Consider the following 16,291-nt stretch of genomic DNA (forward strand, 5'->3'; position numbering starts at 1 on the left):
TAACTTCTGAAAGCTTGACCTGAACTTTACCTGAATTTTTCGAGGTTCACGAGGTTCGGACCGGGTCCGAACCGGGTTCAGAATTTTCAAACAGGTCGAACCTTGAACCTGGACCCAGGTGGCTGTGCTGGACCTGAACCTGAACCGGAGCTGGACCTGCAGGTTCGGTTCGGGTTCGGACCGGGTCCACACGGTCCTGAACCGGACCACGGCCAGACTAGTTGGCTGTCAAGCCCTTCACAGTGTTGATGCCCCATGTAGGTACTTTAAAATCTGAATAACCAAATGAATTGAGTGATAAGGAAGCTATTGCACGGCGAGTCGTTAACCTGGTGTGAAGTTCCTGATAGATGTTCTCATCCATCTTGTAGACAACATCTTTCATGAACGTGGTGCAGGTGAAAACAGACGTGAGAAGGCGATCTAGCATGCATGTTTCTTCCGAAAAGATATTAGTATACTGGTTGTGCGTCAGTACATGAGCACTGGCAGCTTGTAGGCCATTACCGAGTTTCCTGTTCTTGCTGAGCTTAAGTATCTGTATAATACGATCCTTGCGCTCCTGTAACTGTGAATTCCCTATGAATGTCAGAAGGGGAACACAGGATGGCCACAGGCAAGTAACTTTCTGAATCTCAGTGTCAGTGATATCCACTGGGTCGACTGACAATACGAGTGGTGCTAGAGGGTTTGGGAAGACAGACAAGTCGACATGCGAGTGCTGAGTCGGGGGAGAAGATTGCGGATTGGGCAAATGAGTCGGTGAAATGGATTCAGGCATGATAAAGTGCTTTAGCGAGTAGGAAATTAATGAATGAAACGATTCCCTCTACAAGGTGGTCCCAATGTGTCCACCAATGTTAAGAATCAGGGTATTTTGGCTAATACACGAGTTACTGAATACTCGAGTAAAACCTAAGTTGAGAGCGAGGATGTCCAAAAGCCGAATTCCAACCACCAAGAGGGATCCGTAAGGGTGCTAACAAGTGCTAGGCATAGTTAACGAGGGCGTCAGCAAGCGCTAGGCGTAACTAACAGGGTTTCCGAAAAGCGCTAGGCGTAATCGGGAAGCAATTGATTGGCAAGCGCTTGGCGTAACCGATCAGAGATGCTTAGTTCACACAATTAAGTGGACTTCGAAGATGAGTAAAAATTAGCTTAAGATTCTAATACAACGGTAAAGACAATATTTATATGCCACTAGTAAGGCATTGAGTCATTATGATTCTACAATGTTCCACAGTATTCTAGTATCAGCAAGAAGAATAGAGAAAGAAAGAGAAAATAAGAGAACATACTGGTAGGCCGAGGTCAAGGCCGAGAAGGCCGAGAGTAGGCGTATGTTGACTCATGTACAGACCCGAAAAGTCATGAGATCCATAACAGTGTGTCAGTGTTCCGCCACTGCGAGATCTGTATCTCGCGAAACACGGATCGAAGAACATCACTGGGAAGACGTCGGATGGGTACTAGCGTTGAGGTGTATGCCGCCAATGACTTCTGAACTGTATCACGACGGCTTTGCACCTTTGCTTTGATTTCATCGATGCGGTCTAGCAACGTGTCATATACTAAGACTTGTTGTTGGAGGACCTCGATATTGGGGAATATCCAGTCATGGTCGGTATCAAGGAAAGATCGTGTAGCACGAAGAAGCCCAGAGACGCGAGAATTTAGAACCTCGGGTGGGAATAAAGGTAATGGTATGGAATGTGCCACTCCATCCAAGTGGAACATCACATCTGTCGCGTCTATGGTGTCTCTAATTCATATGTATCAGTCCTCTGCAAAATCTCGCAAAGTAGAACTTACTTGGACATTCTTGAACCTGACATCTCGAGGTAGAAGATCAAAGGAAGCTCTGTCCACCGGCATCGCCGGACCGTAAACGAACCAAAAGTTCAGTCGGAGTTTGTGATCGTTAAATGTTTCCGTTCGAGCTACCTGCTGCACAGTTGATTCGGGTCGAACATAGAGTAAATCCGGAAACAAGTACGTATATTATTCCATCTTGCAGGAAGATCAACTTATCGAACCAACAAGACCGTGAAAACATTTCCATCAAGATGGTACGTGGACAAGGGACCTACAGTGGCTCGGCTCAAGCAATAGCGGTCCATCTCCGGCGTGAGACTCTTGACAAAAATTTCCCGCTGTCGAAAGGACTGCCCCGCAAGGAAGAGTACTACTAGTAGTATAAGCTGGGATGCATTCGTGCCTCGATTTGAAGATCACTCTGGTGCCTCCTTCATACCAGACACCATTGCCCACTCAAACCCTACTATGCCGGAACACCCAATTGCTACAAATTCGAGAAAATGGGGTCCACAGACCATCCAACAGAGCGAATTTGACTTCACGTTCTCAGGACCGCGTCTTCCAAAGCGATACATCGACAGGCGCGTTCTCAGAAGGCATAGCCGATTCTGATTCTCTACTAGGTATATTCCAAGCCTGTGAATAATCTGAGTGGACGCTGCAGTCCTTCCTCGAGGAAAGTGAGCGGGAGCGGATAATGGCAGAGGGACGTGGTTTTTTAGATCTGATTAGCGAGATGGTATTTCAGTGGATAGCAAAACGAAGAGCCGGATTGTTGACGTTTAGGCAAGTTCGAGTATTATTCTTCAACCCATCTGTTCATTCATTGTGAACTCACCAATAGAAATAGTGTAAAAGCTAGGAACGTCCTGATGCGAACGACCCTCAGACCCTTCTCCCCGTTGTCAAGTTTAACGTTCCCTACACAAATAAGTATATTTTATCTGTCTGAATTAGGAGAGGGACAAAGGACACAAGAGATCTGTGGGACGGTACTAGATGTCAATGGCTGTAGTTCTGTAAAGACTAATCAGTATTGAAGCCACGCTGCCTCCAAACGGGCGGTGCTATCGGGCGTTAACATATCCAAATTAATCCCACCGTGCTCGCAGCTAACTAGGAGGTCTATTGCAGCAACTGGAGATCTCCGAGTAAAGGAGGACGTACTGTAGAGAAAAATTTCGCTGATCAACTGTAGCATCTAAATCGCACTGACCGAATTCTCCGAACTGCATTCCAGAAGTTTCGTTATGTAGTTCGCTTGGTGTAGCAATAAAGTGTTGTCCAGGTTGCTGCAGTGGTGCGAGATATCGATTGAAGCTCTCCGCATCCTCAGGCTTGTAACAGTAAAATTGGATCGAACGAAGATTTTGGCTACGCGAAGAGATCATTGCGATGAGGGAATCTTGGGATGAAGGTACATCGTAACAAAATAGCCGCAGATGCTGCAAATTTGGGAGGAATCCAACAGGAGCAAGGGCATGGAAGGTATCCTCAATGTCCCAAACGAACAAAATTTCCAAGGACACCAGAGTGTTCATGAATAAGAGTGACTCCCGGATGAAGATCTGATCGTTTGCGTTCGAGGAATGGAAGACTAATCTGGAAAGGGAGCACCGAGAACGACGGATGAAATTGTTCACAATCTGAACATCCCGCGTGTTTGCACCAAGGTTCGAGTCGACACGATCGACTGTGAGATTTTTTAAGGAAGGTAGGCACAGATGTGCAAGTACTCGCAGTGATGACAGAAAAAGGTACCGGACATTGGGAAGGTGAATGTTAAGAGGGAGGGAAATATCCTGGTCGTTTCTTGGATCGATCTCGAGATGGCATTCGACGAGAGACTGGTAAACTCCAAGGTTAGCAACATTGTTCGTACATGCTGCGAGATGTGTGATATGAGGAGGAAACATGAAACTCCCGAGACCGTGGGTACCGCATAAAGTCACGTTTTGAAGGCGAGGGGCTTCAGCGAAGATACTTCGAGTATCTTCAGGCAGGTCCGCTCTGTCGCTTTCAAGCATATCCAAAGTATCCAAAGTGCAAGATTCCAGACAAGGAATCTTTCCGCGAACCATCTTGAATAGCTCCAAAAAAACCGGGGAAGTACGTAGCCGCAAGGACCTCCACCGACATGACTCCTTGAGAATCATGTAAAAAACTTGAACGGCGATATCCTTATCGCCTTTACGATCAAGGTTGAATACTATGTCGAGAGGATGTTGTTTAGAAAGATGAATCATGGCTTTTAGTGCATCGATCGTATGACGAGGGGGACGCCGATGCTCCCCGGGCGGGTCCATTGTATAGGGAGGCGAAAAATCAAGTCTTATATGCGACCAGAGTTGGGGATAGGATAGAGCGATATCCCTCCAAGCACCGCATACACGACTGAGCACCCACGGACCTTGTGAAAAATCCAACGCCTCGCCATCTTTCTGTTTTGATTTGCCAGCTTTCTGCCACTGCGAGATTTGTATCTCGCGAAACACGGATCGAAGAACGTCGCTGGGAAGACGTCGGATGGGTGCTAGTGTCGATGCATACGCTGCCAATGACTTTTGAACTGCATCGCGGCGGCTTTGTACTCCCGATCTGATTTCATCGATGCGGTCTAACAATGTGTCGTATACCGAGACCTGTCGTTGGAGGACCTCGATATTAGGGAGTATCCAGTCATGGTCGGTGTCAAGGAAAGGTCGCGTGGCACGAAGAATACCAGAGACGTGAGAGTTTAGGTCCCCGGGTGGGAATACAGGCTCTGGTATGGAGCATGCCACTGCATCCAAGTGGAGCATTGCTTCTGTCGCACCTATGGTGTTTCTAATTCTTTTGTTTAGTTCTCTCTGTTGCATTGGGCGATATGGGACGTACTTGGATATTCCTGAAGCTGACATCGGTCGAGGAAGAAGACAAACATTGATAGGGCTGCGCACCGTCTGTAACCGAACCGTATACCGTAAAGTTCTAGTGCTGTCGGTGTCGGTCCGTACAATTCAAACGGCTGTCACAGTCGTATATACGGCCGTATTGGCCCTGGTGAGTTTGTCACTCATATATGTGCTGGTTCAGTGCTCAATATGTAATATATTAGTATAATAACCAAGCCGATATGCTCTGATCAAACCTCGACCAAGAAATCAATATGTTCGAGTGCTAGGAAAAGCGGTGAGAGACTCAACTATGGCGTCATAGGGTCCTGCAAGTGTGAATTCGAGTCGGAATGCTTTGAAAAGTCTAGAACATCAATTCATACAAAGGTCAGCCACCTTTCCTTGCATTGGAACGTAGATATGGAGCTCACAGAGATGCATGAAAGTCCGAAAGCACTGCCACACGAATTACGGCCGTCGACGGCCGTACAATACGGTATTTCCTGAAGAGTTCACGACTTCGGTGTGTATACTGTATACGGAAGCCGTCCAACCGTACAATGCGGTTACGGTGCGCAGCCCTAACGAACAAGAGGAAGACTGTCCACCGGCTTCGTCGGTCCGGGACCGTAAACAAACCATTTCAACGATCGGAGTTTGTGATCAATGCTTACCTTTGGACTACCTGTCACGTTGAACATGAATCTGGACCGAAGTGCATATACCATTCTGTCTTGCGGGAACATCGAGCAAACCGCAGATTTTCACAGTAAGTATTATTCCAGCCCTAGCGGTAGTTATACTTGGATGCCTTTACGCATTCCTGCCCTCCATTCTTCAGCAGTAAGCACGAGTGCTCTACGACCAATTACTACTTATCGAATTCGAAAGTGGGGGTACGTACTACCCACACAGAGCAATCTACACCTGTTGAATATGACACCATGTTCCCAGGACCGGCTCTTCAAAGACGTGCCCCCTGTGCGCGAGGATCTCCTCGATACATCTGCAAGTTGTGTCTTCAATTGAACGAATCCACGCAAATATAGCCAAGGTGGACGCCGCAATGAGACAACCTCGGGGAATATGACACATGGTGGGAGGGTAAGGGAAAATTGCTTGGTGTGTTAGGTTCCTATTGACATGGGCGGTTTCTGGTGATTGTTTTTTCAGCGGCGAACAAAACGAAGAACCGGACTGTTGACTTAGTTTGTCATTGAATCTTACTGAAGCATCGAACACAGATTAGATAAGGAGAGTCGACAGATAATCCTGTAAGGTTACTCTTTTCTTTCCAGCTTAGTCAAACCAAGACGATCTCCGTAGAAAGTAATCTAGGTTGGATGGAAAGGCGCCCTGTTTTCCGATTTAGGCGCATTTTTTTTCTTTGCTTTCATTAAGGAAACTGCTGAAATCAATCTAGATCATTAGGTTGCAAGATTCGTCCTAGATGACCTACAATTTTCTATCCCGCACAAAATGTTCATTAAATCTAGGCAAGAGCGCTGGGTAAGCACCTCCCATCAACAAAGATTGACGTAGTTACGCCTCTCCTTTACTTCAAGCTCACCATACAGGAAAGGCCATTCCGAATGGTCAGTATAAACATGGGGCAGCCACCGGCATCATTTTCTGAGGGCACGTTGCTCAACCATCTGGTCATCACGGCATCTTTCGGATGGATGCTTTCTCCCCGCTTTCTGGATCTATTTCTCCGATGAGGCGACTGGACGTCCACCCGCCCCTTCTCCCAAGATACCGCGGATCGGCGCCCATACAACACGTAATTTTGAGTGGAGACTCTGAGATGGGTGTTACTATCGTTAGTATGCTCAAGAGGAAAGAGGGAATGAATGTTGGTGACGTGTAGGGGTCAGATAAGATGGTATGAGAATATTATTTGCAGGTTTTTCTTCTTTGACACGTCAACTGTAGAGGCTAATCCACCCTTCTTCGTACGGGATGAGCCTGGGTCATCGTGTCTTCACTGGTCCAAGAGCGTGGTACTGGTTTGTTGCGTAGAAGGGTCAGTTCTGTCTATCTCGGGTATGAACCTGAGGCGAGTCACTGGGAACCAGGAAAATATGGGTGGAATGGTCAAGAGCATGAATTTTGTCAAGAATGGCACGTATAGGTTCATCAGTAGGCGCTAGGTGGAATAGGCGCACTCACTAAATCCATCTGGATACCAAATATTTGGAAATATCAGCTGTCCTTTCCGCGTAACTCAGTGCTCTTCTTCAAGAACAGGGATTTGGCCACGTGGTGAAACCTCACAAATAAAGCACCCAGTCGCACCCTTTCCCCTGACACCCTTAGCTCACTACGAGCTCTTCCAGTTCCATCCCTTGGCATGCGGTGTTCGTAGTATTTATAACAGTGATATATACAAGTATGACTTCAATGAAGTATGCATACCCTTAGGAAGCGATGTGCGTTGGGATTCTGTGCAGTCATCCATAGGAACGAACGCGGCGCAGCATAAAACGTTAACTTGCACTGAAACGAAATTAGGATAATTGCAGTAATTGGAGATCCCTGAGTAAAGGGAGGACGCACTGCAGAAAAACCTCACTGATCGACTGCAACGCCGAAATCAGACTGATTGAATTTTCTGAACTGCATTCCGGAGGTTTCTTGGCCCCGCCTATCCAGGGCAGCAATAAAGCGTTGTCCGGGTTGCTGCAGCAGGTGCGATATGTCGATTGAAGCTCTCTACATTCTCAGACATGGAACAGTAAATTTCGACCGAATGAAGATCCCCGGTACGCGAAGACATCATAGCGACAAGGGAATCCTGGGATGAAGACCCGGTTAGTATACCAAAACAAAATAGCCGTAGATGCTGCAAATTCGGGAGGAATCCAACAGGAGCAAGGGCATTGAAGGTAGCCTCAATATCCCAAAGGAACAAATTTTCCAAGAACACCAGAGTGTCCATGAATAAGAGTGACTCCCGGATGAAGATCTGATTGTCTCCATTTGAAGAATGGAAGACTAATCTGGAAAGGCAGCACCGCGAACGTCGGATGAAATCGTTCACGATCTGAACATCACGGGTGTTTGCACCAGGGTCCGAGTTGATACGATCGACTGTGAGATTATTCAAGGAAGGTAGGGACAGATGCACCAGTACTCGCAGTGATGACACAAAAAAGCACTGTACATCGGAAAGGGAAATGTTAAGAGGAGGGGAGATATCCTGATCATTTGGTTGATGTACCATGAGATGACATTCAACAAGAGACCGATAAATTCCAAAGTTAGAAAATTTCCTCGTGTATGCGGCGAGATGAGTGATATGAGGAGGAAATATGAAATCCCCAACCCAATAGGCGCCGCGCAAAATCACCCTTTGAAGACGAGGAGCTTCAGCGAAGATACTTCAGACACGTTTGCTCTGTCGATTCCAGACATATCTAAAGCGGTCAAAGTGAAAGACTCCAGAGAAGGAATCTTTCCACGAACCACCTTCAACCACTCCAACAACCTCAAGAATGTACAGAGCTGCAAGGTTTTCCACCAATATGACTCCTTGGCAATCACGGAAAGAGCTTCAACGGCCATATCTCCATCACCATCAGGATCGAGTTTGAACACTATGTCGAGAGGATGCTGTTCCGAACGATGAATTATGGCTTTTAGTGCGTCGATCGTATGACGAGGGGAGGAATGGCGGTCGGGCATGTCCATTAAATGAAGGGACCGAAAGTGAACTACAATGTGCGACCAGAGTGGGGATATGATAGAAAAATGTCTCTCCAAGCACAACATACACGACTAAGCACCCACGGAGCCTGTGAAAAATCCAACACCTCGCCATCTTTCTGTTTTGCTTTTCCAGCGTTCTGCCACTGTGAGATATGCATCTTGCGAAACACAGATTGAAGAACATCGCTGGGAAGACGTCAGATGGGTGCTAGCGTCGACGCATACACTGCCAATGACCTCTGAACTTCATCGAGATGGCTTTGCACCTTTGATCTGATTTCATCGATGCGGTCTAACAAGGTGTCGTATACCGAGATCTGTTGTTGGAGATCCTCGATATTAGAGGATATCCAGTCAAGGTCGATATCAAGGAAAGATCGTGTAGCACGAAGAAGCTCAGAGACACGAGAGTTTAGATCCTCGGGTGGGAATAAAGGCAATGGTATGGAATGTGCCACTCCATCCAAGTGAAACATCACATCTGTCGCGTCCATGGTGTCTCTAATACATGTGTATCAGTCCTCTCCAAAATCTCGCAAAGTAGAACTTACTTAGATATTCCTGAACCTGACATCTCGAGGTGGAAGATCAAAGAAAGCTCTGTCCACCGGCATCGCCGGACCGTAAACGAGCCAAAAGTTCAGTCGGAGACTCGGAGTTTGTGATCATTGAATGTTTCCGTTCGAACTACCTGCTGCACAGTTGATTCGGGTTGAACATAAAGTAAATCAGGAAATTTTTCGTATATTATTCCATCTTGCGATGCCGGATACCATTTCTCACTCAAACCATAGCTCTAAGCCGGAAGTTGGAACCTGTTGGAACACCCAATTATTACAAATTTGAGAAAATGGTCTACAGACTATCCAACGGAACAAATATGACTTCACGTTCTCAGGACCGCCTCTTCGAAAGTGATACATCGGCCTGTGATGAATCTGAGTGGACGCTGCGATCCTCCCTCAAGGAAAGTGAGCAGGAGCAGATACTGACAAAAGGACGTGGTTTTTTAGATATGATTAGGGAGATGGTGCTCAGCGGAGAGCAAAATGAAGAGCCGGATTGTTGACGTTTGGGCAAGTCTGAGTATTATTCTTCAACCCATCTGTTCATTCAGTATGAACTCACCAATCGAAATAGTGTGAAAGCTAGGAATGTTCTGATGCGAACAACCCTCAATCTCTTCTCCCCGTTGTCAAGTTTAACGTTCCCTACACAAATACGTACACTGACCGACAAAAATAAAGAAACATATGGTTTTTTTGATCGGAGTCGCAATAGCTCCTCAACACTGCGATATTTTTTTGGACTTCCAGTGAGTGTAATGTAGCTTGATATCTGTAGTTTAATATTATGAAAAGAATGAGGCAAAAATACCAGTCAGTGAGCAAAGTAAGAGGGCTGCGAAACCACATGCCAATTTTGATGATGTAATGGCATCACATCAATGTCGGAACCAACTTGAATCTGAACCACCACCTGGGCCGATTGCATTGAAATTCCTATCATGTATTCACCTCCTCCTCGCAAACCAAATGTGCCTATTACCCCTACGAAAGCAGCCCGTATTTGCACTCTCCTCAATGAAGGCCACACCTGCACTGAAATCAGCAATGTCATTGGATGTTCACGCTCTACTGTCTGCAAAACTGGCCACAAATATGAAGGGAAGGAGAACTACTATGCTCGGATCGAAGGGCAAGGCTGCCTGCACAAGATGGACGATGCAGATATTAAATTTGCCATGCAAAAAATCCGTAGTCACGACTGCCGGACAGCGGTCGACATTCAACAGGAGTATTTCGACCATCTTTCAGAGCGCACTGTGCAGCGCAGGCTTTCAGATGAGGGCCTGAAGGGTTACAAGAGGTGGAAGGTACCAATGCTCACAAAGGCTCATGTTAGAAAGCGAAGGGTGTGGGCAGAGGCACATGCAGAATGGGGAGCAGAAAAATGGGGTACTGTGCTCTACTCAGATGAGTCCAAATTCAACTTCTTTGGGTTGGACGGAGTGCAGTGGTGTCATAGGGGTCCTGGTGAGGCACTAGATGTGCATAACGTGTTGCCCTGGTTGAAGCATGGAGGTGGGGGGGTGATGGTCTGGGGATGCATGATGAGTTTGGGCTTCGGACAGCTGATTTTGGTGGAAGGCACTATGAATGCTGTCCAGTACTGCCAGATACTTAATGAAGGACTTCTCGGCACCCTCCAGGACTATGAATTCTCAGTCGACGATGTCCTTTTTCAGCAGGATAATGACCCCAAGCACACAGCTCAGCTTACGAAAAAGTGGCTCACCGACCAAAACATCTCTGTAATGGACTGGCCACCAAACAGCCCCAACCAAAGCATCATAGAGAATGCTTGGGCTACTCTCGAACATCATCTGAACAACAGACCACGTCACCCGACAACGACTGCCACATTATTTGCCATTCTGCAGGAGGAGTGGGCTGCACTTGAAAAAGAGTATTGCAATGCGTTATATGGTAGTATCCCATCATGGGTGAGGTCCTTGATATTGGCAAAGGGCAGGCATACTAGATATTAGGTTGTTGGACTTTTCATCAGGTCAATTATCTTGTTTTCTCATTTTACTTACACTGCTAAAAATGACACTCTTGGCTAACATATTTATATCTCATCATTTTTTTCATGTATGTACCTCATTCTTTTTCTAACAATAAACTACATCAATTAAGCTACATTTCTCTCACTGAAAGTCTGAAAAAATATTGCAGCATTGAGGAGCTATTGTGACTCCAATCAAAAAAACCACGTGTTTCTTTATTTTTGTCGGTCAGTGTATATCTGAATTAGAAAAGTGACAAAGGACACAAGAGATCTGTGGGACGGTAGATGTCAATGGCTGTAGTTCTGCAAAGACCACTCAGGACTGAAGCCACGCTGCCTCCAAACGGGCGGTGCTATCGGGCGTTAACATATCCAAATTAATCCCACCATGCTCGCAGCTAACTAGGAGGTCTATTGCAGCAATTGGAGATCTCTGAGTAAAGAAGGACGTACTGTAGAGAAAAATTCACTAGTCAACTGTAGCATCTAAATCACACTGACTGAATTTTCCGAACTGCATTCCAGAAGTTTCGTCGTATAGTCCTTTCGGTTTAGCAATAAAGTGTTGTCCAGGTTGCTGCAGTGGTGTGAGGTATCGATTGAAGGTCTCTGCATTCTCAGGCCTGGAACAGTAAATTTTGACCGAACGAAGATTTTCCCTATGCAAAGAGATCATAGCGACAAGGGAATCTTGGGATGAAGACCCGGATATACCAAAACAAAATAACTGTAGATGCTGCAAATTCGGGAGGAATCCAATAGGAGCAAGAGCATCGAAGGTATCCTCAGAGCCCCAAAGGAACAAAATGTCCAAGGACACCAGAGTGTCCATGAATAAGAGTGACTCTCAGACGAAGATCTGATCGTCTGCGTTCGAAGAATGGAAGACTAATCTGGAAGGGAGCACCGCGAACGTCGGATGAAATCATTCACGATCTGAACATCGCGCGTGTTTGCATCAGGGTCCAAGTTGATACGATTGACTCTGAGATTATTCAAGGAAGGTAGACACAGATGTGCCAGTACTCGCAGTGATGACACAAAAAGGCACCGGACATTGGGAAGGTAGATGTTAAGAGGAAGGGAGACATCCTGATCGTCTGTTTGATGTACCCTGAGATGGCATTCTACGAGAGACCGATAAATTCCAAGGTTAGAAAAATTCCTCGCATATGCGGCGAGATGAGTGATATGAGGAGGAAATATGAAATCCCCGACACAGTAGGCGCCGCGTAAAATCACCCTTTGAAGGCGAGGGGCATCAGCGAAGATACATTGAGTATCTTCAGGCAGGTCTGCTCTGTCGCTTCTTGACATATCTAAAGCGTCCAAAGTGAAAGATTCTAGACAAGGAATCTTTTCGCGAACCACCTTCAACCGCTCCAACAATCCCAAGAATGTACAGAGCTCCAAGGTCCTCCACCGATATGACTCCTTGGCAATCACGGAAAGAGCTTCAACGGCCATATCTTCATCGCCACCAGGGCCAAGTTTGAACACTATTTCGAGAGGATACCGTTCCGAATGATGGATCGCGACTTTTAGTGCGTCGATCGTATGACCGTGACGAGGGGGAAACCGACGTTCGCCAGACAGGCCCATTGTACGAGGAAGCGGAAAGTCAAGTATTATATGCGACCAGAGTTGGGGATAGGATAGAACAATATCCCTCCAAGCACCGCATATACCACTGAGCACCCACGGAGCCTGTGAAAAATCCAACACCTCGCCATCTTTCTGTTTTGCTTTTCCAGCGTTCTGCCACTGCGAGATTTGTATCTCGCGAAAAACGGATCGAAGAACATCGCTGGGAAGACGTCGGATGGGTGCTAGCGTTGACGCATACACCGCCAATGACTTCTGAACTGCATCATGATGGCTTTGCACTTTTGATCTGATTTCATCGATGCGGTCTAGCAACGTGTCATATACTGAGACCTGTTGTTGGAGGACCTCAATATTGGGGAATATCCAGTCAAGGTCGGTATCAAAAAAAGGTCGTGTAGCACGAAGAAGTCCAGAGACGTGAGAGTTTAGATCCTTGTGTGGGAATACAGGCTCCGGTATGGAACGTGCAACTGCATCCAAATGGAACGTTGCATCCGTAGCGTCCATGGTGTCTCTAATTCAGTCATGTTAATCCTCTTTATTACACTAAATAAGGTGGAGCGTACTAGGATATTCCTGTGTTGGAGTTATTGCAGTGGGAGGCTTGCAGTAGGTATAATACTGAATTGTTAGCTACTAGAGCTCCTAATGAGCTCCTTATATACTACACAAAGTATCTAGAATATTCTACCAAAAGTACTAAATATATCTAAGTATCGTGACAAATGAGTAAGCCGAAGCTTCGGGAATCTTCTAGTACAAGCTTGAAGTTGCAAATCCCAACATCCTGAAGTTGACACTGTCCGTCACTCGAGGTAGAAGATGATGACTGGAAGACTTGATTGATTGGCTGGCCATCTTCGCTTATACAGCTAAGGTAAATAGCGGCAAACCACTCCTTCCGACCTCGACCGCTCCGAGTCATTGTGCGAAGTCAATCCACCGGTGTAGCCGGACCGTAAACGAATCACCTCAGTCGCGGAGTTTGCCGTAGTGATTGTAATGCTAGCGCTTAACCTTCGAACAAAGTACATCTTCAATACAATTGCCAGCTTTATTTATTAATATTTTGAGCAGCGAAGTTGATGACAGCTACGAGAAAAATGAGGGTTGACGGACGTGAAGCCGGGCAAGTCCGAGTTGTAACTTGTCCAATCCTCAGTCGCTGGGGACATCTCATGGCAGATTGTACGTATGTAAGTACAAATAAGTGGCTGTGCTCATTCCACAGTCCTCCTCCTCTCGCATCTGCCAGCACCAAACAAATACAACTTAGCCATGCAGCAAGACTCAGTAATCAGCCGTTTACCATCTCGACTCTATCGCACCTGCAACGCTAACTTCAAGAAGTCGCCTCGCACGGGTCGAACCTGGACAGTTAACATATCCAACTTGATCCCACCGCGGTCGCAGCTGAGTAGAAGACCTATCTTAGAAATTGGAGATCTCTGAATAAAGGAGGACGTACTGTAGAGAAAAGGTCACTGGTCAACCGGAACATCTAAATCGGACTGGCTGAATTTTCCGAATTGCATTCCAGAAGTTTCGTCATGTAGTTCTCTTAGTGTAGCAATAAAGTGTTGTCCAGGTTGCTGCAGTGGTGTGAGATATCGATTGAAGCTCTTCACGTGCTCAGGCTTGTCACAATAAAATTGGACCGAACGGAGATTTTCGCTACGCGAAGAGATCATAGCAATGAGGGATTCTTGCGATGAAGGTATATCGAAACAAAATAGCCGTAGATGCTGCAAATTTGGGAGGAATCCAACGGGAGCGAGGGCATGGAAGGTATCCTCAATGTCCCAAAAGAACGAAATCTCCAAGAACACCAGAGTGTTCATGAATAAGAGTGACTCCCGGATAAAGATCTGATCGTCTATGTTCGAATCGGAATGGAAGACTAACTTGGAAAGGGAGCACCGTGAACGTCGGATGAAATCGTTCACAATCCAAACATCCCGCGTGTTTGCACCGCGGTCCGAGTCGACACGATCGACTGTGAGATTTTTTAAGGAAGGTAGGCACAGATGTGCAAGTACTCGCAGTGATGACAGAAAAAGGTACCGGACATTGGGAAGGTGAATGTTAAGAGGGAGGGAAATATCCTGGTCGTTTCTCGGATCAGTCTCGAGATGGCATTCGACGAGAGACTGGTAAACTCCAAGGTTAGCAACATTGTTCGTACATGCTGCGAGATGAGTGATATGAGGAGAAAACATGAAACTCCCGAGACCGTGGGTGCCGCATAAAGTCACGTTTTGAAGGCGAGGGGCTTCAGCGAAGATACTTCGAGTATCTTCAGGCAGGTCCGCTCTGTCGCTATCAAGCATATCCAAAGTATCCAAATTGCAAGATTCCAGACAAGGAATCTGTCCGCGAACCACCTTGAATAGCTCCAAAAAATCCGAGGAAGCACGTAGCCGCAAGGACCTCCATCGACAAGACTCCTTGAGAATCATGTAAAAAACTTGAACAGCGATATCCTTATCGCCTTTACGATCAAGGTTGAGTACTATGTCGAGAGGATGTTGTTTAGAAAGATGAATCATGGCTTTTAGTGCATCGATCGTATGACGAGGGGGACGCCGATGCTCCCCGGGCGGGTCCATTGTATGGGGAGGCGAAAAATCAAGTCTTATATGCGACCAGAGTTGGGGATAGGATAGAGCGATATCCCTCCAAGCACCGCATACATGACTGAGCGCCCACGGACCCTGTGAAAAATCCAACGCCTCGCCATCTTTCTGTTTCACTTTGCCAGCTTTCTGCCACTGCGAGATTTGTATCTCGCAAAACACGGACCGAAGAATGTCGTTGGGAAGACGTCGGATGGGCGCTAGCGTCGACGCATACGCTGCTAACGGCTTCTTAACTGCATCGCGACGGCTTTGTACTCCCGATCTGATTTCATCGATGCGGTCTAGCAAGGTGTCGTATACTGAGACCTGCTGTTGGAGGACCTCGATATTAGGGAGTATCCAGTCATGGTCGGTGTCAAGGAAAGGTCGCCTGGCACGAAGAATACCGGAGACACGAGAGTTCAGATCCCCGAGTGGGAATACAGGCTCTGTTATGGAGCGTGACACTGCATCCAAGTAGAGCATTGCATCTGTCGCATCTATGGTGTTTCTAATCCTTTTTGTTTAGTTCTCTCTATTGCATTGGACAATATGAGACGTACTTGGATATTCCTGAAGCCGACATCGGTCGAGGTAGAGGATGAACAACTTGTGATAGAGTGTTTTCACCTACAAACAAGGAGGAACTGTCCACCGGCGTCGTCGGACCATAACTTGAAACGAACCATTTCCGTCGGAGTCGGAGTTTGTGATTAATGTTTACCTTTGGACTACCCCGTCGCGTTGAAGATGAATCTGGAAACAAGTTGTTCGGTCCTCAACAGGCTCTTGTATGGAACGTGCATCTGTCGCATCTATGGTGTTTCTAAGTCTTTTGTTTAGTTTTTTCTGTTGCATTGAGCGATATGGGACGTACTGGGATATTCCTGAAGCTGACAACTGTCGAGGAAGAAGAGAGACTGTCCACCTAGACCTGTAACTGATCGCCTTGAATGGGAGGCAAGCTCACGATCGTTACAGGCGTCGCCGGTCGGACCGTTCATGAATCAATGCAGCTGCTTACCTTTGTGCGACTACTCTCAGTTTCTTCTCCCTGAACTTCAATTCACGGTGTATTCCATAGAG

At 46.6% G+C, this 16,291-nt stretch overlaps 6 protein-coding genes across 6 annotated transcripts; all 6 read right to left on the reverse strand.

Moving 5' to 3' along the window:
* Nucleotides 1–217: 217 nt before the first annotated feature.
* On the reverse strand, nucleotides 218–781 carry EV420DRAFT_1646754 (uncharacterized protein; the record flags this gene model as incomplete). Its single annotated transcript, XM_060477952.1, has 1 exon — nucleotides 218–781. The coding sequence occupies one exon, from the start codon at nucleotides 779–781 to the stop codon at nucleotides 218–220; it is 564 nt and encodes a 187-aa protein (XP_060327049.1).
* A 587-nt stretch (nucleotides 782–1,368) lies between these two features.
* EV420DRAFT_1766860 (uncharacterized protein) lies at nucleotides 1,369–1,856 on the reverse strand (the record flags this gene model as incomplete). The annotated part of the gene is made up of 2 exons (XM_060480896.1): nucleotides 1,813–1,856; nucleotides 1,369–1,762 (listed from the first exon to the last, which is right to left on the reverse strand). Exons 1-2 carry the CDS (start codon nucleotides 1,833–1,835, stop codon nucleotides 1,369–1,371), a joined length of 417 nt encoding a protein of 138 aa, XP_060327050.1. The 5' UTR covers nucleotides 1,836–1,856.
* An 898-nt stretch (nucleotides 1,857–2,754) lies between these two features.
* Nucleotides 2,755–5,005, reverse strand: EV420DRAFT_763521 (uncharacterized protein). Its single transcript, XM_060483383.1, has 2 exons — nucleotides 4,696–5,005; nucleotides 2,755–4,644 (listed from the first exon to the last, which is right to left on the reverse strand). Exons 1-2 carry the CDS (start codon nucleotides 4,716–4,718, stop codon nucleotides 2,931–2,933), a joined length of 1,737 nt encoding a protein of 578 aa, XP_060327051.1. The 5' UTR covers nucleotides 4,719–5,005; the 3' UTR covers nucleotides 2,755–2,930.
* A 3,037-nt stretch (nucleotides 5,006–8,042) lies between these two features.
* On the reverse strand, nucleotides 8,043–8,979 carry EV420DRAFT_1646757 (uncharacterized protein; the record flags this gene model as incomplete). The annotated part of the gene is made up of 4 exons (XM_060477953.1): nucleotides 8,043–8,410; nucleotides 8,464–8,591; nucleotides 8,643–8,906; nucleotides 8,957–8,979. The coding sequence occupies 4 exons, from the start codon at nucleotides 8,977–8,979 to the stop codon at nucleotides 8,043–8,045; spliced, it is 783 nt and encodes a 260-aa protein (XP_060327052.1).
* A 2,622-nt stretch (nucleotides 8,980–11,601) lies between these two features.
* EV420DRAFT_763586 (uncharacterized protein) lies at nucleotides 11,602–13,398 on the reverse strand. The gene is made up of 3 exons (XM_060483384.1): nucleotides 13,374–13,398; nucleotides 13,154–13,165; nucleotides 11,602–13,101 (listed from the first exon to the last, which is right to left on the reverse strand). The coding sequence occupies exon 3, from the start codon at nucleotides 13,092–13,094 to the stop codon at nucleotides 11,868–11,870; it is 1,227 nt and encodes a 408-aa protein (XP_060327053.1). The 5' UTR covers nucleotides 13,095–13,101; nucleotides 13,154–13,165; nucleotides 13,374–13,398; the 3' UTR covers nucleotides 11,602–11,867.
* A 572-nt stretch (nucleotides 13,399–13,970) lies between these two features.
* On the reverse strand, nucleotides 13,971–16,284 carry EV420DRAFT_763727 (uncharacterized protein). The gene is made up of 4 exons (XM_060483385.1): nucleotides 16,083–16,284; nucleotides 15,769–16,031; nucleotides 14,056–15,716; nucleotides 13,971–14,000 (listed from the first exon to the last, which is right to left on the reverse strand). Exons 2-3 carry the CDS (start codon nucleotides 15,789–15,791, stop codon nucleotides 14,069–14,071), a joined length of 1,671 nt encoding a protein of 556 aa, XP_060327054.1. The 5' UTR covers nucleotides 15,792–16,031; nucleotides 16,083–16,284; the 3' UTR covers nucleotides 13,971–14,000; nucleotides 14,056–14,068.
* Between the last annotated feature and the right edge of the window lie 7 nt (nucleotides 16,285–16,291).

This window comes from Desarmillaria tabescens, assembly GCF_030435595.1.
Source record: "Desarmillaria tabescens strain CCBAS 213 chromosome Unknown EV420scaffold_37, whole genome shotgun sequence".
NCBI lineage: Eukaryota > Fungi > Basidiomycota > Agaricomycetes > Agaricales > Physalacriaceae > Desarmillaria > Desarmillaria tabescens.

Bases quoted from the DNA above. Each gene is read 5' to 3' on its own strand.
- EV420DRAFT_763521 (XM_060483383.1), bottom strand. From the start codon at position 4,718: ATGTCAGCTTCAGGAATATCCAA. The intron at 4,645-4,695 runs GTACGTCCCATA...CAAAAGAATTAG, and splicing joins TCAGCTTCAGGAATATCCAA to AAACACCATAGGTGCGACAG.
- EV420DRAFT_763586 (XM_060483384.1), bottom strand. From the start codon at position 13,094: ATGGACGCTACGGATGCAACGTTCCATTTGGATGCAGTTGCACGTTCC.
- EV420DRAFT_763727 (XM_060483385.1), bottom strand. From the start codon at position 15,791: ATGTCGGCTTCAGGAATATCCAA. The intron at 15,717-15,768 runs GTACGTCTCATA...AAAAAGGATTAG, and splicing joins TCGGCTTCAGGAATATCCAA to AAACACCATAGATGCGACAG.